At 47.4% G+C, this 17,423-nt stretch overlaps 1 protein-coding gene and 1 pseudogene across 1 annotated transcript; both read left to right on the top strand.

The window, feature by feature from the left end:
* Positions 1 to 4,349: 4,349 nt before the first annotated feature.
* Positions 4,350 to 10,714, top strand: LOC139825607 (ral guanine nucleotide dissociation stimulator-like 1; the record flags this gene model as incomplete). Its single annotated transcript, XM_071799057.1, has 9 exons — positions 4,350 to 4,811; positions 5,446 to 5,556; positions 6,485 to 6,693; positions 7,149 to 7,226; positions 7,660 to 7,844; positions 8,806 to 8,930; positions 9,581 to 9,796; positions 10,028 to 10,131; positions 10,282 to 10,714. Coding segments are annotated over 9 exons (1,647 nt in total), but the record flags the coding sequence as incomplete, so codon positions are not given.
* On the top strand, positions 10,712 to 14,791 carry LOC139825606 (ral guanine nucleotide dissociation stimulator-like 1; annotated as a pseudogene).
* Positions 14,792 to 17,423: the final 2,632 nt, after the last annotated feature.

Genomic DNA, 17,423 nt, shown 5'->3' with positions numbered 1-17,423 from the left:
TAACACTATTTTGTGTCTGGAGCGAATGTATTTAAATATTTGATCTCGTGTAACATTCCATCTCTATAACCTTTAATGTTTCTATGATAAATACGTCAACTCTTCCCGCTCATCAGTGTCTCGTTCATCTCTTTTCCTCTCTGAGACTGCACCGCGGTCTGAGAGTTTCCACCTTTTCCCCGTTGTCTCCATCACGGCATTTGTTGCTCCTGGCAAAAAGACGACCCCCAATTTAAGCTGCCTCTTGCGTTCTGGTTGTACTTCAACTGCCCGGGGAGCCAGCACACTGTTGTCAGGTTGTCAGGTTCTGGTGACAGCCTTAGAACCGGTGACGTGCACCAACCCTGCCTGTGCCCTTGGTGTGAGCAGCTCCACTTGCTCCTCACCCTGGGGAAACTGCTCCTGGCTCCGGGTCTGTCACCCTCGCTGCGGGGTCTGCACCAGCCGGGGCTCCGGGGGCTTCGCTCTCGTGCTCCACAGCAGAGGACAAACCCCACGCTCACAGGAGAACACAATAACTCATGGAGCAGCTGAGCTTCACAGCAAAGGGGAAAAAGAGCAGAAAAAGAGCAGAACAGCGGAGAAGGGTTTGCACTGGCTCCTGCCTTCCCAAAACACAGTCAGTGCTGAGCAGGGAAAGCCCGGACAGCACCAGCCCAGGAGCTGAAAGCACAAGTGCGGTCACCTGCTGAAGTGAAGGGTGTTTGGGGTTGCACTGGGAAGCAGTTTTAGTCCTTCTGGGTGAGCAGCCTGGGTGGTGCTCACCGCATTGGGAAGAAGAAACCCAAAAGAACAAAACAAGTAGAATTTCTGGTAGATATGGGGGCAACACTAATGAAAACCTGAAAAGAAGAAACTCCAACCCCATGATGGGAGGGACCTTTTCTTGTTTTGTTAACTACAGAAACAGCTGTTGGGAGGGCAGGGAAAGGATGGACACGCGTCTCTCGAGTTAGAGGAGCCCTGACGGAAGAAAGAACCTGGAAAGTAACTCAAGAACCAGGGGAACTGAAATTGAAGTTGACACGGGATTGGTGATGTAACTACTATTAGTGTTATTGATGTGAATGCCCAGTATAAACGAAAATGAGAATGGCTTAATAGCTAAATGTGTTGAACCGAGTTGTATATGTAATTCTCATTTTATATTTGATGTTTAGGTTGTAAATGGACTGTGGTATAAGCATATCCACAAAGGGAACTTACCGACAGGATTGTGTAAGAAATGTCTAAGAACAGAAGATAAGGAAACCGGGGCTCGGTTGAGGATTCCAGTTGCCGCTGGAAGAATAGAAAAAAAATAGCGGAGAATGGTGGGAGGTATTTACTGAAGGGGTGAATGGGAATTTAGAGCCCACCAGTGATGAGGAGAACAGAGTGCAGACAGAGAAACCACATTCCGTGTTGCTCCTGTTGTTCCTGGGAAGTGAAGGCCAAGAGTTGGGAAACGATAAAAAGTCGCCACGCTAACGGTAAAAACAGGAAAGGCGGGGACACGGCCCTTGCTGCCGAGAAGATGACGAACTCGGCTGCGGCTGCAGCCTGGTCGGCCAGAGAGGCAGAGGGTGCAGAACCCTGGACCTGATCCCCTTGCTGGCAGTGGTGACTTATTGTTCCCAACTTAGCCTGGCCAATCCCTGTACCAAGTGCTACGAGCGTGTGAGAATAGGGAGACTAACCCAATATGTTCTACATTATCACGCTCCTATTAATTCTGGATGTTATGATAGAAAAAAATTGGAGAAGTGTGAAATCCAAGGGCAGGAATGATGGGTAGCAACTAACCTAGAGAAAGGTGGACTCGCTGTAGGCTCTGCCTCCTGCCCTAGGGGAGAACAGAGGATCTGTTTTACACAAGCTGGTAGGAGGGGCTATTCAGATGGAGGGGGAGTGCAAGATCAGTAGAAGGAGGAGTTAGTTAAGAGTGCCACTCAGGAATTAAAAGGAAAGCAAGAGCAACAGAAATTGGTACAGAACAGCAGTGATTGGTATGAGGAAATAAGGCAAAAAGACAAAGGATTACAATTACCGACAGCAGGGAAAAACCTGTTTATAGATCTTATGGAAAAGACAGCCCGAGAATTAAATGTCACCTCGTGCTGGATATGTGGGGGGTCTCAAATGACTGAATACGTTGGACGAACCCCTTGTCAGTTAGCGTTGAGGGCAAATTCGTCAAGTACCTCTATTCCTCCCACTTGGTGGCCAGGTCCACCTAATGGATATTGGTCTTGAAACTGTAGCCTGGTGGAAGAAAATAGGGTTCGTGATAGTATGTGCATTTCTGCGTTTACTGTTTGTGCCATGCATGATCCCGTGCTTTATTCAGTTACTACATTCAGCAGTCCAAGGCGTGCAAATCTCAGCCATGCCTATCGATCCTGAAATGGCAGCAAAAGGAACGGGGTATAAATTAATGATTTTAGGCAGGTGCTGGCTAACTTTGAAGTCAAAGCACGAATCAATGGGATAAAAAGCAAAAAGGGGAACTGTGAGAAATGCAGCTGTGGTTCGTGCTGAGAAGATGTTTAATGTTTACAGATATAACCAAATGGGGCACGGGCTCTGAACCTGGAAAAGGAAAAGGTGGTGAAGTTCTATGTAAAAAGTTAGGAAACTTGTTTATGAAGTTATATTGATAGAGGGAAATAACATTTTAAAGGGTTAACCAACTACATAGTAAGAGCCTACTAACGAACTAACACTTTAAGCCACAGAATGAATATCTAGTTCAGAACTGTATGTAAGCAATTGTGCTAGGAATCTTTAAAGGGCCAGGAGTAAAATCCCAGCGCGTGGTGCGTGTGCGTGAAGCAGCTCCGGGAGCGCTCGCCCCGGGCTCTGCCGCAGCACACGTTGTGTTCCACGCACAGTCTGATGCCCACGCTCCCAGCTCGGTCCGTCTGTCCCGCTCCCGGCGCCTTGTCCGGCTGAGCAAGGGCTCGGACTGCGGGCGGGCTGAGGGCGGGGCAAGGGGGCGCGCGCGGAGCGGCGGCGAGCTGCGATTGGCCGGCTGCGGGCGGCGCGTGCCGCCGCGAGGCCGCGTCCGGTCGCCGTGGTGCCGGCGGAGCCGTCGCCGCCGTTGGCGTGGGGGCGAGCGGTCGGTGCGAGAGAGAGCGGGAGTGCGGGGCTGGCGGAGCCGGCAGCAGCCCTGCCTGCGGACGCGGACACAGCGCCCTGTGCGGGATCGGCTGCGGGCCCTGCTGCGGACGGGTATGAGCGAGCCGGGCCCCGCCGCCCGCCCTCCCCGGGTAAATTGTCCCTTTAGTGCTAAAAAATGTAATAGTTCTTTTTGCAGTTTCACTTCATAAAAGGGATTTGTGTAATGCTTTCTCATTTCTTAAAAGGCATGGCTAAAAAAAAGAGATTAAATTTGAAATATAGTGTGATATATCACACTGAGGAAGGAAAACCATGAGCCAGCACTGGGCCCTTGTGGCCAGGAAGCCAATGATACCCGGGGTGGGTTAGAAGGGGGTGGTCAGTAGGTCAGAGAGGTTCTCCTGCCCCTCTGCTCTGCCCTGGGGAGACCACCCCTGGAATATTGTGTCCAGTTGTGGCCCCTCAGCTCCAGAAGGACAGGGAACTGCTGGAGAGAGTCCAGCGCAGCCACCAAGATGCTGAAGGGAGTGGAGCATCTCCCGTGTGAGGAAAGGCTGAGGGAGCTGGGGCTCTGGAGCTGGAGAAGAGGAGACTGAGGGGTGACCTCATTAATGTTTATAAATATGTAAAGGGTGAGTGTCAGGAGGATGGAGCCAGGCTCTTCTCAGTGACAACCAGTGACAGGACAAGGGGTGACGGGTACAAACTGAGACACAAAAGGTTCCTCTTAAATTTGACAAGAAACTTCTTCATGGTGAGGGTGTCAGAGCCTGGCCCAGGCTGCCCATGGGGGTTGTGGAGTCTCCTTCTCTGCAGACATTCAAACCCGCCTGGACACCTTCCTGTGGAACCTCAGCTGGGTGTTCCTGCTCCATGGGGGATTGCACTGGATGAGCTTTCCAGGTCCCTTCCAACCCCTGACATTCTGGGATTCTGTGAAAGGGTTATTAGACATTGGAACAGGCTGCCCATGGCAGCGGTGGGGTCACCATCCCTGGAGGGGTTTAAAAGGGACATAGATGAGGTCCTGAGGGACATGGGGCAGTGCCAGGGGTGGGTTGACGGTTGCACTCGATGGTCTCTTCCAACCAAAATGTTTCTATGATCCTATCTATTTTTTGCATTGTAATAGTGTCTGAATTTCAGGGTTCATGTGATCTTGTCCCGGTACTTTTGCAAGGACGTTAAAAGTAAATGTGTTGCTATCTGCAATTCAAAACTGTTTTTCCGTTGTTTTCTAACAGGCTCGGAACTTCCCCTTTCGGAACCTGTCTCTTTGGAGATGCTGGAGAAGACCAAGGAGGAGGACACCCAGGCAGAAGAGAGACGAGGAAGATGTGGAGTCTCTGCACAGCCTTGAGGAGACTCTGACCAAGCCAACCAAGGAAGAAGTGGAGAGCCCAGAGTGTACTGAGGAGCCTCCAGAGCGCGTTGAGGAGACTCCAGAGCGCATTGAGCAGACTCTAAGCGAGACAAGAGAGGAAGATGTGGAGACTACAAGCAAGGTATCAGACAAAGACGCAGAGACTCCAGAGCGCGTTGAGAACGGTCTAAGCAAGGCAACAGAGGAAGACACAGAGACTGCAGAGTGCACAGAGGAGACTCCAAGCGAGCCAACTGAAGAAGACGTGGAGACTCCACAGAGCCTGGAAGAAAATGTGAGGAACCAACCTGGGGAAGATGTGGAGGTTCCACAGAGCGTTCAAGAGGCAAGTCACTGGTGCACAGACAGTTCTGTATGACTTAGGGATATTTTAGAGTTAAAAGAGGTAAAAAAAAACCAGAAAAGCAACCCCCAAAAAAACCCCAAACCCCAGCTTCCCCAAACCAGGATTTGGTTGCACTGCACTCAAATCCTTTCTAATTGAGTTGTTGCTGTGCTTAAGGCTATGGTAGTCAGTAAAGCCCTGAAACTTTAATTATTCAAGTGGTATGTATGAAGAAAAAGCATTATGTGGTTGCAGGGGGACCAGTATATGTATTTCTGAAGTTAATTGTTACATCTATTTTCAATTCTCTAGTGCTTTGCTCCTCAACATGTATCAGCATGTTAATACAGCGGCTGTTAGTGGTGGGGTTCAGGAGATCTGGACTCTCTGGTTTAATTCTTACCTCTTTCATTGACTTGTGCAGTAAGTTGTGCACTCAGCTCCTCTCTGCTTTCAGTTAAAAGCCCAAAAAGGCCCAGGTAACTGAAGGCAGCTAAAAAGTGGCAACTGAAGTGAGCGTTGTTGAGGTGTTGTGAGATCCTGGTGCTGGCATGCTGGTGTCTGCAGCCTGCGCTTGTGCAGGGACCATGTTCCTTTCTCTCTGACTTGTTTCTCTTGGCCCTTTTCCTGGCAGAGCACAACTGAGGATGGAGCTGAAGACGCACAAGAAGGAGCTGTTGACTGCGACAGCCTGAGAAGAGCGCAGATCCAGCAGACTGACAGCGAAGGAGCAAGATGGCTCGGGGTAAGTAAAGCTGGCATGGTGGCCAAGCCCCCAGCTGATCAAAGTGTCCTCACTTCATTGCAATCGGTGCAGCTGTGGCAGTTTGAGCCAGAGGGTCAGGAGGTGGGTAGAACTTTCATGTTATGTTGCGATGTTTCTACATTTTCTTCAGGATCCAAGGCAATAATATAAGAACTTGCTTTGGTGTGGTGTCCAGGTTGGTAGTATAGAGACTTTGAGTGGCAGATTTCCCATCTCTGCCTCCTGTTTTTACCGGGAGAAACAGCAGAAAGTATTTTTGACCTCCTGTACATTTTCCAGCTGATGGGAAGAGTTCTTAGTGATGCTGCATTTGTAGAGTGATTTGGAGGCTTTTCAGCTGAAAAGCGTTGGCTGGTAGTGGATGTGTCTGAGAGAAATGCAGCTCTAACTGAAAATTTCATAGAACCCGTGTTGAAAGGAATACAACTGGTTTTGTTCATTTTGAGTGAGTTGGGCTTTATTACCAATTCCTTTAAGTACTGAGAAGCTTGAAACCTTGCTTAGTATTTTCTTGTAGAGGTTGGAGTAAGTGAAGGAACTTAGATCTTTCATGCTGCAAGAAGTCTGAGAAACCTTTCTTAAACTTCTGGATGCTAAGAAAGCATCCGGGGTTTTTGAATGGTTGGCCCTGTTATGAGAGAATGGTCAGTTTCAAAGGCAACCAGGAGATTACAGCTTAAGCACTGGAAACACTTGGCTGTTTCAATAAGAAATGTCTTGATTGTCCTCCAGTATTTGATACAGCATTTGGTGTTTGGAGAGCCCAAACCGACAAAATTGTTTAGTAACTAGAGATGGACTATTCCTGTGAAAAGGTGGAATGGAATCTGTGTTTCGTTGTGCAAGCTCTGTCGGGGCTCTGGCTTCTGTCTGAGTTTTGTGCTTTGTCTTTGTTTCCACTTTGTAGGCTGAAGGGGACCAGTTCCCTGCAGGACACACTGTCAGCCCGGACGAGACGTGCAACAGCAGGGCCCTGAAAGCTGGAACTTTGGAAAAGCTGGTGGAGACGCTTCCGACGGCCTTTGCCGATAATGACTTCACATACATCAGCATCTTCCTCTCCACGTACAGGGCCTTTGCTTCCACCAGCACAGTCCTGGAACTGCTCCTGGACAGGTGAGAGCCGGGACAGAATGGAAACTGAGCCGTCATTTATTATACACGACAGGGGGATGTTGACAGAAAAGAATCCTGCAAAATTCAGGATTTCAGCGTAAACACACCATGTGTAAATGCACGTTGCCCACATCCCAAATCTCATTAAAGCTTAAGCGCCAGGTGGGGAAAGCGTGCGTGGTCTGACCGCTAAGGAACCAAACTGGGACCGACACAAGAAAACCAATACAGCTTGTCCCTTAAAAAAAGACCAGTGCACGGGGGATATGTGCAAACCCTTCATCTCTGCCGCAGCTTCCCCAGCCATGGTGGAGTTGTCCAGCATGAAGCCCTTGTCTTCATGCCAATTGTATATGAATATGCCAATATCTATATGTTTATGCCAATTGTATATGGATTACGCTGTTTGGGTTGCTCAGTAGAGGTTCCTCTAAACAGCCATCTCATTTTTTCAGATACGGAAACCTGGAGATCTCGGGCTCTGAAGAACATGGAACCCAGAATTCCCCCGGATCCAGCACAGTGCTCAGGACGTAAGTTTGGTTTTGCAGCGCCCAGCGAGCCCCAGTCAGGGTTCGGTGCTGGAGCGGGACGTGGGCAGCAGAGCTGTTGTTTCATTTGACAATTCACAGCCCTGTTTGCTTCAAGGAGCTTGTGTAAAGGCCAAGTATCAGCTGTCTCATAACACATCCAATAATACAACGCAGAGAAAATATGAATGACTGCGCTGGTTTCTCAAGGTGTAATTGAAGAAGCAGCCTTTAGTTTCCTATGAAGTATTATCTTAATAATATTTCTTGCCTAAAAAGAACAAATTAAATTCTGTGCTCACAGAAGTGTCCATACTGCCCTCACGTGGGGGATGAATGTCTCAGTGTTCCTGTTGTTATATTAGGTACAGATCCATGCGATTGCATCAATACCTGCTGCATACAACCCATGTGTTCTCTCTGAATTTGCTCACAGTGCGATGGCATCGATTTTACAAGCCTGGCTCGACCAATGTGCCGACGATTTCCGAGAGCCGCCCGAGTACGTGTGTCTGCAGAAGGTGCTGAGTTATCTGAAGAAGAACATGCCCGGCTCTGACCCGGAGAAGAGGGCGCAGAACCTCCTGGAGCAGTTCCAGAAAGAAGAATGGGAGAATGATGGTAAAGTACCTTTCTCTGCTGTCTGTGTGTTCTCCCAGCGTCAAGCCTGACACATCCCCTTATCCAGAGCACAAAGCTTCCTGTGCCGTGAGCCGAAAAGTCGTAAGAGCTCACGTGGTATGTGAATGAGTACTGGAATCAACTTCCAGCCTTAGTAGGCAGACTGAGTTCTACTACATGCATTTTTCTCACGTTACCTGCGTGTTTCTCAGACCCCGTTGGCTCTGGAGCGCATAACGGTAGGACTGGTGTGCAGAAAAGGCCCAGGTTTAGACTTAGTGCTGCGGCAGCCAAGGCTGCTGATCAATTCTGTACAGCCCTGCAGCCCTGAATCCAGCTCTGGTTTAGTGCCGAGTCCAGCCCAGGGCGTCCGGGGGCCTGTCCTGAAGCTGCTGGAGCCACGATTGGTTTCGTATATTTTGCATTACTTTCTCTCCTCATCAGTAGTACTAGCAAAGCACGTTTTAACTTTCCAACTGGTCTCTCTCCCTTCTCCTCCTCTTCCCTTGAAACGTGGACATAAGAGCATTCTCAGCGTAATATTTTGGGAGTATAATTGCAGTCTTGTCTCTTTGCAGTTCAGCTGTTTTTCAGAGTATAGAATGCGTAAATGCTGACAAGCAGATTATCAAAGTTCTGCAGTGTTAATAAGGAGTTGTTGTGCGGGGGTTGGTGGGTTTGTTCTTTCCAAAGAATGGTTAGTGAATGGGTTAAGGCACTTCTCAGCTAAGAGACCCTGAACAGCTCAGTTCTCCCTATTTCTTTTTCTTCTACCTTCTCTTTGCCCATTTAATCTTCTGGACCTTCTCTATCTCCCTAAACTATGCAGCACGGTGAGGCCGTTACCCCAGGCAGGTCCCTTTGCATGTTCTGTTCTTCTATGTAGTGATTTTCCAAATACCTGCTTTGATTACTTGTTTTCTGTATCAATTCACTGACTCGTGTTTTCCCCGCTGGCCAGACGCGTTCCACAGCCTTTCTCCCTGCACCCCGGACGAGGAAGAGGAACTGGAGATCAGCGGCCCAGAAGAATTCTCGCTGTCCCAAGAAGACCTGGTGGCAGAACAGCTGACATACATGGATGCGGTATGTAGATCATAGGTATTACTTGAAATGCTCGGGGAAAGAGTTCTGGGCTTCTCATTGTTTGTTTGTTTGTTTTTTAACTTATATCGGTGTAAGTCTGTTGTTCCAGAACTGCTCTGTTGCTGGGACACAGAGCGCAGCTCTGCTTGGTTATCCAGACTTGCTTCATTGATTGGGCTTTTCCTTCAGTTCTTCTGAAGGTGTTTGTCTTTTTGTTATACAGTGTGGATGTAGACTGTGTGGCCTCTTTTGCAAAGTTTAGCATTTGACCCCTCAGAAATAGCGTATTTTGACTGTATCTTAGGCTACCTCACCTGAAGATGTAGAAGTACTTTGTAACTGTAGAGCTCCGATTTGGCTTATTTGTATCAATCTCTTTCAAAAGTATCATGATATAGAAATCTTTCCCCCTGGTAATGTAAGTGATAGAAAGGTGTCTTTTATTTTTCCAGGACAGTTTAGCTGACACTTCTTTTAGGGCGTCAGGCCTAAAGAGTTGTACCAAAGTGTATATTTTAAACTGGAGAGAAAACCAATATTTCCCTTTTAATACCATACTGGATTCAGCTGCAGTTTGTACTGTAACCGTGCATTTCTTGCTGTGGGCAGTAGCGCTCCAGGCTGAGTTGGACACCTCTGTTTCCCTCTAGACACTCTTCCAGAACGTTGTGCCCCACCACTGCCTGGGCTGCATCTGGTCCCGAAGGGACAAGAAAGAGAACAAACAGCTGGCACAGAGCATCAGAGCCACCATCTCGCAGTTCAACGCCATCACCAACTGCGTGCTCAGCACCATCCTGGAGAGCAAAGAATTAAAGACACAGCCAAGAGCGAAGATCTTGGAGAAGTGGATCCGTATCGGACGTGTAAAGCGTTTATTCGCGACTGTTTAACGTTCCTTGTGCGGGTGCCGTGGAGCTGGGAGGGGACAGGGGGGTTGTAGCGGGGAGTGATATTTTTGATGCTCAGTATTTGTAGAGCTGCCCGCTTAGCAGGGAGAATGTGCAGCAAGCAGGACACGGGGCAGACAGAAGAGCACTGACTATTGGTGATGCTGACGTTTAACGCTCCTGTGTTTCTAACCGCTCCTTTCACAGCAATGTAGGATCCTGAACAACTTTTCGTCTCTGAAGGCCATCGTTTCCGCCTTGCAGTCCACCTCGGTTTATCGCCTGAAGAAGACCTGGGCCTGCGTTCCAAAGTAAGGCTGTGCAGTGTGTCACTGGGTGTGTTTTGGTGCTTTTATCTGTTCTGTGCCCAACTGTTAACAATTCTTGAGAAAAAAATTGTCCCCTGATCTGATTCAGAGTGCTTACAAACAACTTAAATCATTGAATCTTTTCCTGTACAGGGACGCAATGCTGATGTTCGAAGAGCTTTGCGAAATCTTCTCCGACTGTGACAACTTTGCGACGAGCAGGGAGCTGCTGCTGAAGGCGGGAATGAGCTTGAGTTGCCAGGTTGTGATCTCACCCAAAGCCGAGCTCAGCCCTGTTCCTGACCAATGAGCTCCCGTATGCGGTGCTTTGGGGAAGACGGGTCTGTAAATCCCGGCTTTTCTGCCGGGGCGAGAGGTGCCGCACAGCGAGATTTGACGCAGAGGAGTTACGAATGAGCACTTTGGCTTATGTACCGCTCTGTGCAGACATGAACCGCTGGCTGAGATACCAAGGATGATGTCGTGAAAGCATCATTTACAAGAGCGCTGTTTGGTGAAGCAGACTAGTTGTATTTGGTTTGCTTCCACAGGAGTATTCTAATTAGTATAATTATTACTTCTCAGTCAATTAATCCACCATTGCTCTGACCGTTTGCAGGGAGTCACACAAGGCACGGTACCTTACCTGGGTACCTTCCTCACTGACCTCGTCATGCTGGACACAGCCCTTCAGGACTATCTCGAGGTAATTTGGGGCAATTTTTGGAATCCTAAATCTCCTCCCTCCCTTGCAGACACTGTGTCTGCTCCTGCATCTTCCACTGGGTGCTAGTGCAGTTCTTAAAAAGAGAGGAATGTATTTAACAAATAGACTCAGGTACACGAGTGCTGTGGCTTATCCTAGAGCTGGAAACGGGTCTTTGTAGAGGCCTTTGGTCAGGGCAGCTCTGGCCTGTCCCTTGGTGTCGCTACTTCATCCTGTTCATCCTGTTTGTGATTAACTCCAGCCGAGCCTGTGCTCTTCTCCTCTGATCCCTTCTCTGTCCTTCCAACAGGGCGGCCTGATCAATTTTGAGAAGCGGCGAAGGGTAAGTGGAACGGTGACTGTTCTGTGATCGTTAGTGCCTGACGCTCTCTGCTAGAGCGTTCTCTTGGCGAGGCCTGTTGTCTTTGCTGGGCGTATCCAACAGCCGCTCACGTTACTCAGAGGGTGAGGAAGGAACAGTCCCCGGCACGCTGTGAACCTCTGCCGGGCTGTGCGGGGCGGCGCGGGAAGAGAAATTCCTTTTAGATGCGGGCAGCAGGGGAAGAGGAGCCGCAGGGCACTCGCTGCCGCGGGAGTTACGTCTGGGGCACGTTCCCCCCGTTTGGTGTTCACGGGAACACGTTACACGAGCGTGTTCTGTGTGCTGGGAGCGCATCAGACCTGCTGGCGTGAGACCTTTGCTGGCCACAAGATGCAGTCTGTGACCATCTTCCTTGTGCTGCAGTAAATAGTTGTGGGTCAAAGGTGCAGCGAGCGAAGCGGGTACCTGGGACCGAGAAATCAAGGCTGAGCGTTGCCTTCCAGCCTGAGCCTTGTTGGTCAGAGATCAGTAGGAGCGAAGGTGCCGGGGTTTCCTCTGTCCGAGGGCAGTTTGTCCTGGATCTGTTGCTGCGTGTGTTTAGTGTATTAACGAGACTGGCTTGATTTTTCTAATTAGAATTCCTATTTTATTATTTGTTTTCTTAGGAGTTTGAAGTAATCGCACAAATTAAGCTGTTGCAGTCCTCATGTAACAGCTATTGCGTGACAGGAGATGAGAAATTCGTGCAGTGGTTTAGGAGGCAGCGGCATTGAAGTGATGAGGAGAGGTAGGGTCTCAGCCCAGCTGGCGAAGCAGCTTTTCTTCCCCCGCAGGCAGGTTCAGGTTCTCTCAGCCTTGAGCTCTGCGCTGCCAGGAGCTGCTCCCGGAGAGTGGAAATACACACGCACAGAGCTGCGCTCCTCCTCGTGGGGATGAACCCTCTGGGACGTGGGAGTGACCCAGGGCTTCTCAGATATGGCCACTTTGAGATATTTAACTAACGGTATTGCCTGTTCTGCAGTTTCCGTCTGTCACGTGAAATCGAAGGAGCAGCTCCTGACCAGAGCACCGCAGCGGGCAGAGCTCAGAAGAGCGTGGTGAAGAGATTCAGCCTGTGAGTACAACGGGGAGGGGGTTTGGTGTGTGAATATGAACTGGAATAAATCAAACACCAGCTGACAAACCTGGCTGGGGATCCAGAGCACTGCAGTGCTGCGAGGAGACACCGCCAGCTAGAAATACGTATTGCTGTTGTCTCTTTCTATTGGTGTAAGTAGCCAGGAGGGTTATCGACTAAAGACTGCAGAAATAACTCTAAGGTGTCAAACAAAGGAACGATTTTAGTGCTGGATTATAAATTCAATTCAAATTTGCAGCAGCAAAACAGAGCAAATAAGGATAGAGTCTAATTTGCTATACACACACAAACAATAGGCCACTCGAGATAGGAAAACACAACAGCAGGTCAGATTGTTGAAGCAAGTGACAGCTGTGCTCAGCCCAGCTCTGTTGTGCTTTCTTTTCTCCCCTAGGCCGTTCCTGGGCTTGGGGGTGAGCGCCCTCAGCACCCCCGTCAACGCACAGCCCAAACCTGCTCCAGGTGGGAGCTCTGGGGACAGCACCGTCACCATCGTCCCTCCCACCGACACTGCTGAGGAGCCTCAGCACAAGGTAGGGCCCGGGCCCTGTGTTCAGCACAAACAGCCTGTGCGAGGCTGCTGACGCTGCCGGCGGCCCCAGGCGCTTGCCCAAGCCTGTGGATCTTGACTGGAGCGTTGCTGGCAGTGGAATGGAGGGACCTGAGCTCTGGGAAAGGCGATTTTGGGGGGAGGGCTCATGTACATCAGCCCAGCCTAATTCTGGGGCAGGCAGAGCAGCTGAGCAAGTGAGAAGCAGGTGAGGTCAGAGCTCACCAGCCCTGTGGTTTGACCTGCCAGGAACTGCCCAGACCAAGCCTGGGCTGGGCTGGGTTCCGTTCCCAGGGAGCTTTGTCCTGCAGACTCTGCTCTCTTGACCTAAGCTGCCTTAACTGGGTTGCCGAAGCCCTTGTTAAGGCTGTTGTGCTGAAGAGTGTCATCTTTAGCTTTTGGATCTTTGAAATTCAATGGTAATGAATGTGTTTGATCTCGTCTCCCCCCTTGCTGCCATCTGATGACAAGTGCTCCAAGAAGTGCCCCGGCCCCGTGACTCCCGTTCCATCAAAAGAAGTGCCGCCAGTCCTGCCAGTCTACAACCAGCAGAGCGGAGAGAGCTGCGTCATCCGCACCAGCGTAGAAGAGGACAGAAGCGGCAACATCTACAGGAGCATCCTGGTGAGCGGTGGGAACAGCAAAGCGCTGTTACTGTGGGTGGTGTTTTCACCCCAGGTGACTTGAATGGTGCTTTTAGTTTCGGAAACACCTATTCCCTGATCAGACCTCCTTGACAGGGAACGTGACCGATGTTACAAATCAAAACATGTGGAGCAGGGGATGAATGAGAGGTTTGCAAAGAGCATCTCTCAACGTTTCTGGCCTTGAAATTGAAGCTTGTATTTGATCAACAATGCCAAGGGAAGCACTCTGAGCAAGTGCCGGCTTTGCTGCCCCTGCTCTTCTGCCAGCGCCGGCTGTTGTGTGTCCAGCTCAGCACTGGGGTGTGTGAGCTGTGACACAAGGTGCCCCTTCCCCAGCAAACCCAGCTCCAAGGCCCAGAATCTTTGCAGGACATCGCAGAAAGTGTTTAGCAGGGGAGACTGTGGATTAATGGATGTCTGCAAACAGCAGCTGGGGCAGCTCTTGCTGCGGATTCGATGGCTGCTGAGAACAAGGTCTCACCTCTCCGAGCGGTTGCTCAGGAGAGCAGAGGCTGTGATTTCCTGCTGCATTTCTAGAGCGGTGTCTGTTGTCTTGAACTAACTCCACCCCCAGGTGTCGCAAAGAGCGTGTTTTAGCGTCTGGCAGAATCTGCGACTTGGTTACCAAGCGACTCCTTGCAACTCCCTCTTTGCAGCTGAGTAACCGAGAGAAGGCTCCTGCTGTCACCCAGCGAGCCATGGAGAAGCACAACCTGCAGTCTGGCTCGGCTGAGGATTACGAGCTGGTCCAGATCATCTCCGAGGACAAAGGTGGGGAAGCAGAACTCTGCTGCTGCTGCTGCTGGAAGAGCTCTGCTGCATTTTGCCGGCAAGAGTAACATGCGGAGCGACGTCAGAAACGCCATCGCCACGTTGTCCCAGCTGCCGGTGAGAATAAACCCCCAACGCTGAGTGGGGCGCCCATGAACGCTCGCTCTGCTCCCTCTCTTGCGGAGCTGGCGATCCCACCCAAGGCGAACGTGTTCTACGCCATGAGCACCCAGGGCAACTTCGACTGCATCCTGAGAAGAAAAGCTGCAGCACAGGAGGAGCCCGCACTTCATGGGTTGTAATGGCTGAGCTCTGGATAGGATTTACTGTTTATATTAGAAGTATGTAAACTTTTTTCCCCCCAGTTTTAGTCTGGAGTTCATATATTTTAATATGTGACCTGTATATAATGTTTGAGCTTTGTATCATATTTAATATTTCTATAACGAGTATATTAACTTTTTTCCAGTGTTTGTCTGCAGTTAATGTATTTTAATACTCGATGTGTTTATCATATTTAATCTTTCCATACTTCTACAGAAACCTTCAATATTATAGAATCTTTTTTCTACTGATGTCTGCTTGAGTTCCTATATTTAAATAGCTTAGCTTTATAGCATATTTTAGCTTGTATAATATTCAGTATTCACAGAATAAGTACGTAAACTTTTTCCACTAATTTCTCCTTGGAGTTAATATATTGAAATGGTTTAGCTGTATCTCGTATTTGAGCTTTATTTAATATTTTTTATTTAACATACTGATATTTAATAGTTATGTGATATTTTTATTTAATGTACTAATGTTTAATATTTATTTAATATGTTTATTTAATGTACTAATATTTAATATTTATTTACTATGTACATAGACCTTCCCCAATAATTATTTTCTGGAGTTGATATATTTTATTATTAAATCTTTATATAATATTTGATCCTTGTATAATATTTAATATTGATATGATAAGTATATCAACTTTTTTCAACCCATTTTTGTCTGGAGTTAATGTATTTTAATGTTTCTTCTGTAGATAGTGTTTGAGCTTTATATCACATATCTAGAGATGCATATAAAATAAATAGAGAAACTTTTTTCCACCCTTTTTTTCTGGAGTTAATAGATACTAATAACTGAGCTTTATAGAACACATCATCTTTATTTAATATTTATAGAATAAATACTTGAACTTTTTTCCACCAATTCTTGTCTGGCATTAAAATATTCTAATATTTGATCCCTATGTCATATTCAATCTTTACATGGATGTAACATCTCTATCATAAATACGTCACTTTTTTCCACTAATTCTTCTCTTGAGTTAATATATATTAAGATTTGAGCTTTTATATCATACATAATCTTTATTTAATACATAATCTTTATTTACATAATAAATATGTGAACTTTTTTCCCCCACCAATTCTTGTCTGGCGTTAAAATATTTTAATATTTGATCCTTATGTAGTATTTAGTTTTTATAGATATGTAACATTTCTATGACAAATACATAACTTTTTTCAACTAATTTTTGTCTGGAGTTAATATAGTTTAATATTTGATCTTTAGATCATATTTAATCTCTATATATTATTGAATGTTTCTATAAAAATACGTAAACATTTTTCCAGTATTTTTTGATCTGGAGTTACTAGGATTACTATTTAAGCTTTATATAATACATAATCTTTATTTAATATTTATATAATAAATACTTGAACTTTATTGCACCAATTCTCGTCTGGAGTTAGTAGATTTTAGTGTTTGATCTCTAGATAATATTTGATCTTTATATGATATTTAATCTTTATATAATATTGAATGTTTCTATAATAAATAGATTAACTTTTGACCACTAATTTGTGTCTGGAGTTAATATATTTTAATGTTTGATTTTGTATTCTATTTAATCTTTATTTAATATTTAATACTTATCTAATAAATATGCAAACGTTTTCCCACCAATTCTTGTCTGGAGTTAGTAGATTTTAATGTTTGATCTTTAGATCATGTTTGAGCTTTGTATAATATTTAATGTATCTATAATAAATAGATGAACTTTTTAACACTATTTTGTGTCTGGAGCGAATGTATTTAAATATTTGATCTCGTGTAACATTCCATCTCTATAACCTTTAATGTTTCTATGATAAATACGTCAACTCTTCCCGCTCCTCAGTGTCTCGTTCATCTCTTTTCCTCTCTGAGACTGCACCGCGGTCTGAGAGTTTCCACCTTTTCCCCGTTGTCTCCATCACGGCATTTGTTGCTCCTGGCAAAAAGACGACCCCGAATTTAAGCTGCCTCTTGCGTTCTGGTTGTACTTCAACTGCCCGGGGAGCCAGCACACTGTTGTCAGGTTGTCAGGTTCTGGTGACAGCCTTAGAACCGGTGACGTGCACCAACCCTGCCTGTGCCCTTGGTGTGAGCAGCTCCACTTGCTCCTCACCCTGGGGAAACTGCTCCTGGCTCCGGGTCTGTCACCCTCGCTGCGGGGTCTGCACCAGCCGGGGCTCCGGGGGCTTCGCTCTCGTGCTCCACAGCAGAGGACAAACCCCACGCTCACAGGAGAACACAATAACTCATGGAGCAGCTGAGCTTCACAGCAAAGGGGAAAAAGAGCAGAAAAAGAGCAGAACAGCGGAGAAGGGTTTGCACTGGCTCCTGCCTTCCCAAAACACAGTCAGTGCTGAGCAGGGAAAGCCCGGACAGCACCAGCCCAGGAGCTGAAAGCACAGACAGAGAACCAGCGCCTGTCGGAGCTGTGGAACCGCTGGGCAGCCACCGGGTCTTGCAGATGGAAATAAATAGAAAAGTGCACCTACACGCACACGTACGGGTGAAAGAACAGTCGGCTCCACTGAGGCCATGAAACGGACACATTCATCTAATTCATTACATTTAGATCCTTAATTATTTCTCTCCCGTCCGTGAAACCTTCAAACCTCTTGTACTATTAATAACTCGCTTCCTAAATCAACTAAAAAAAAAACCCACGCACCTCAAAACAAACAAACAAATAAAGCAAAAACCCCAGCTGCAGTGTCAAGTAGTTTTTAATAAATTGCTACTGCTCTGCTTAGGGAAATCAAAGTTAAACAGAGCTCTGCAGTGTGTCTGTCCCTTCCGTCTCCAGCCCCCAGCGGGCAGAACTGTGAGGA

The sequence above is a fragment of the Patagioenas fasciata genome, chromosome 25, assembly GCF_037038585.1.
Source record: "Patagioenas fasciata isolate bPatFas1 chromosome 25, bPatFas1.hap1, whole genome shotgun sequence".
NCBI classification, from domain to species: Eukaryota; Metazoa; Chordata; class Aves; order Columbiformes; family Columbidae; genus Patagioenas; species Patagioenas fasciata.
Note: the sequence above shows the minus strand (reverse complement) of the source record. Positions and strands in the feature narration are given on the sequence as shown.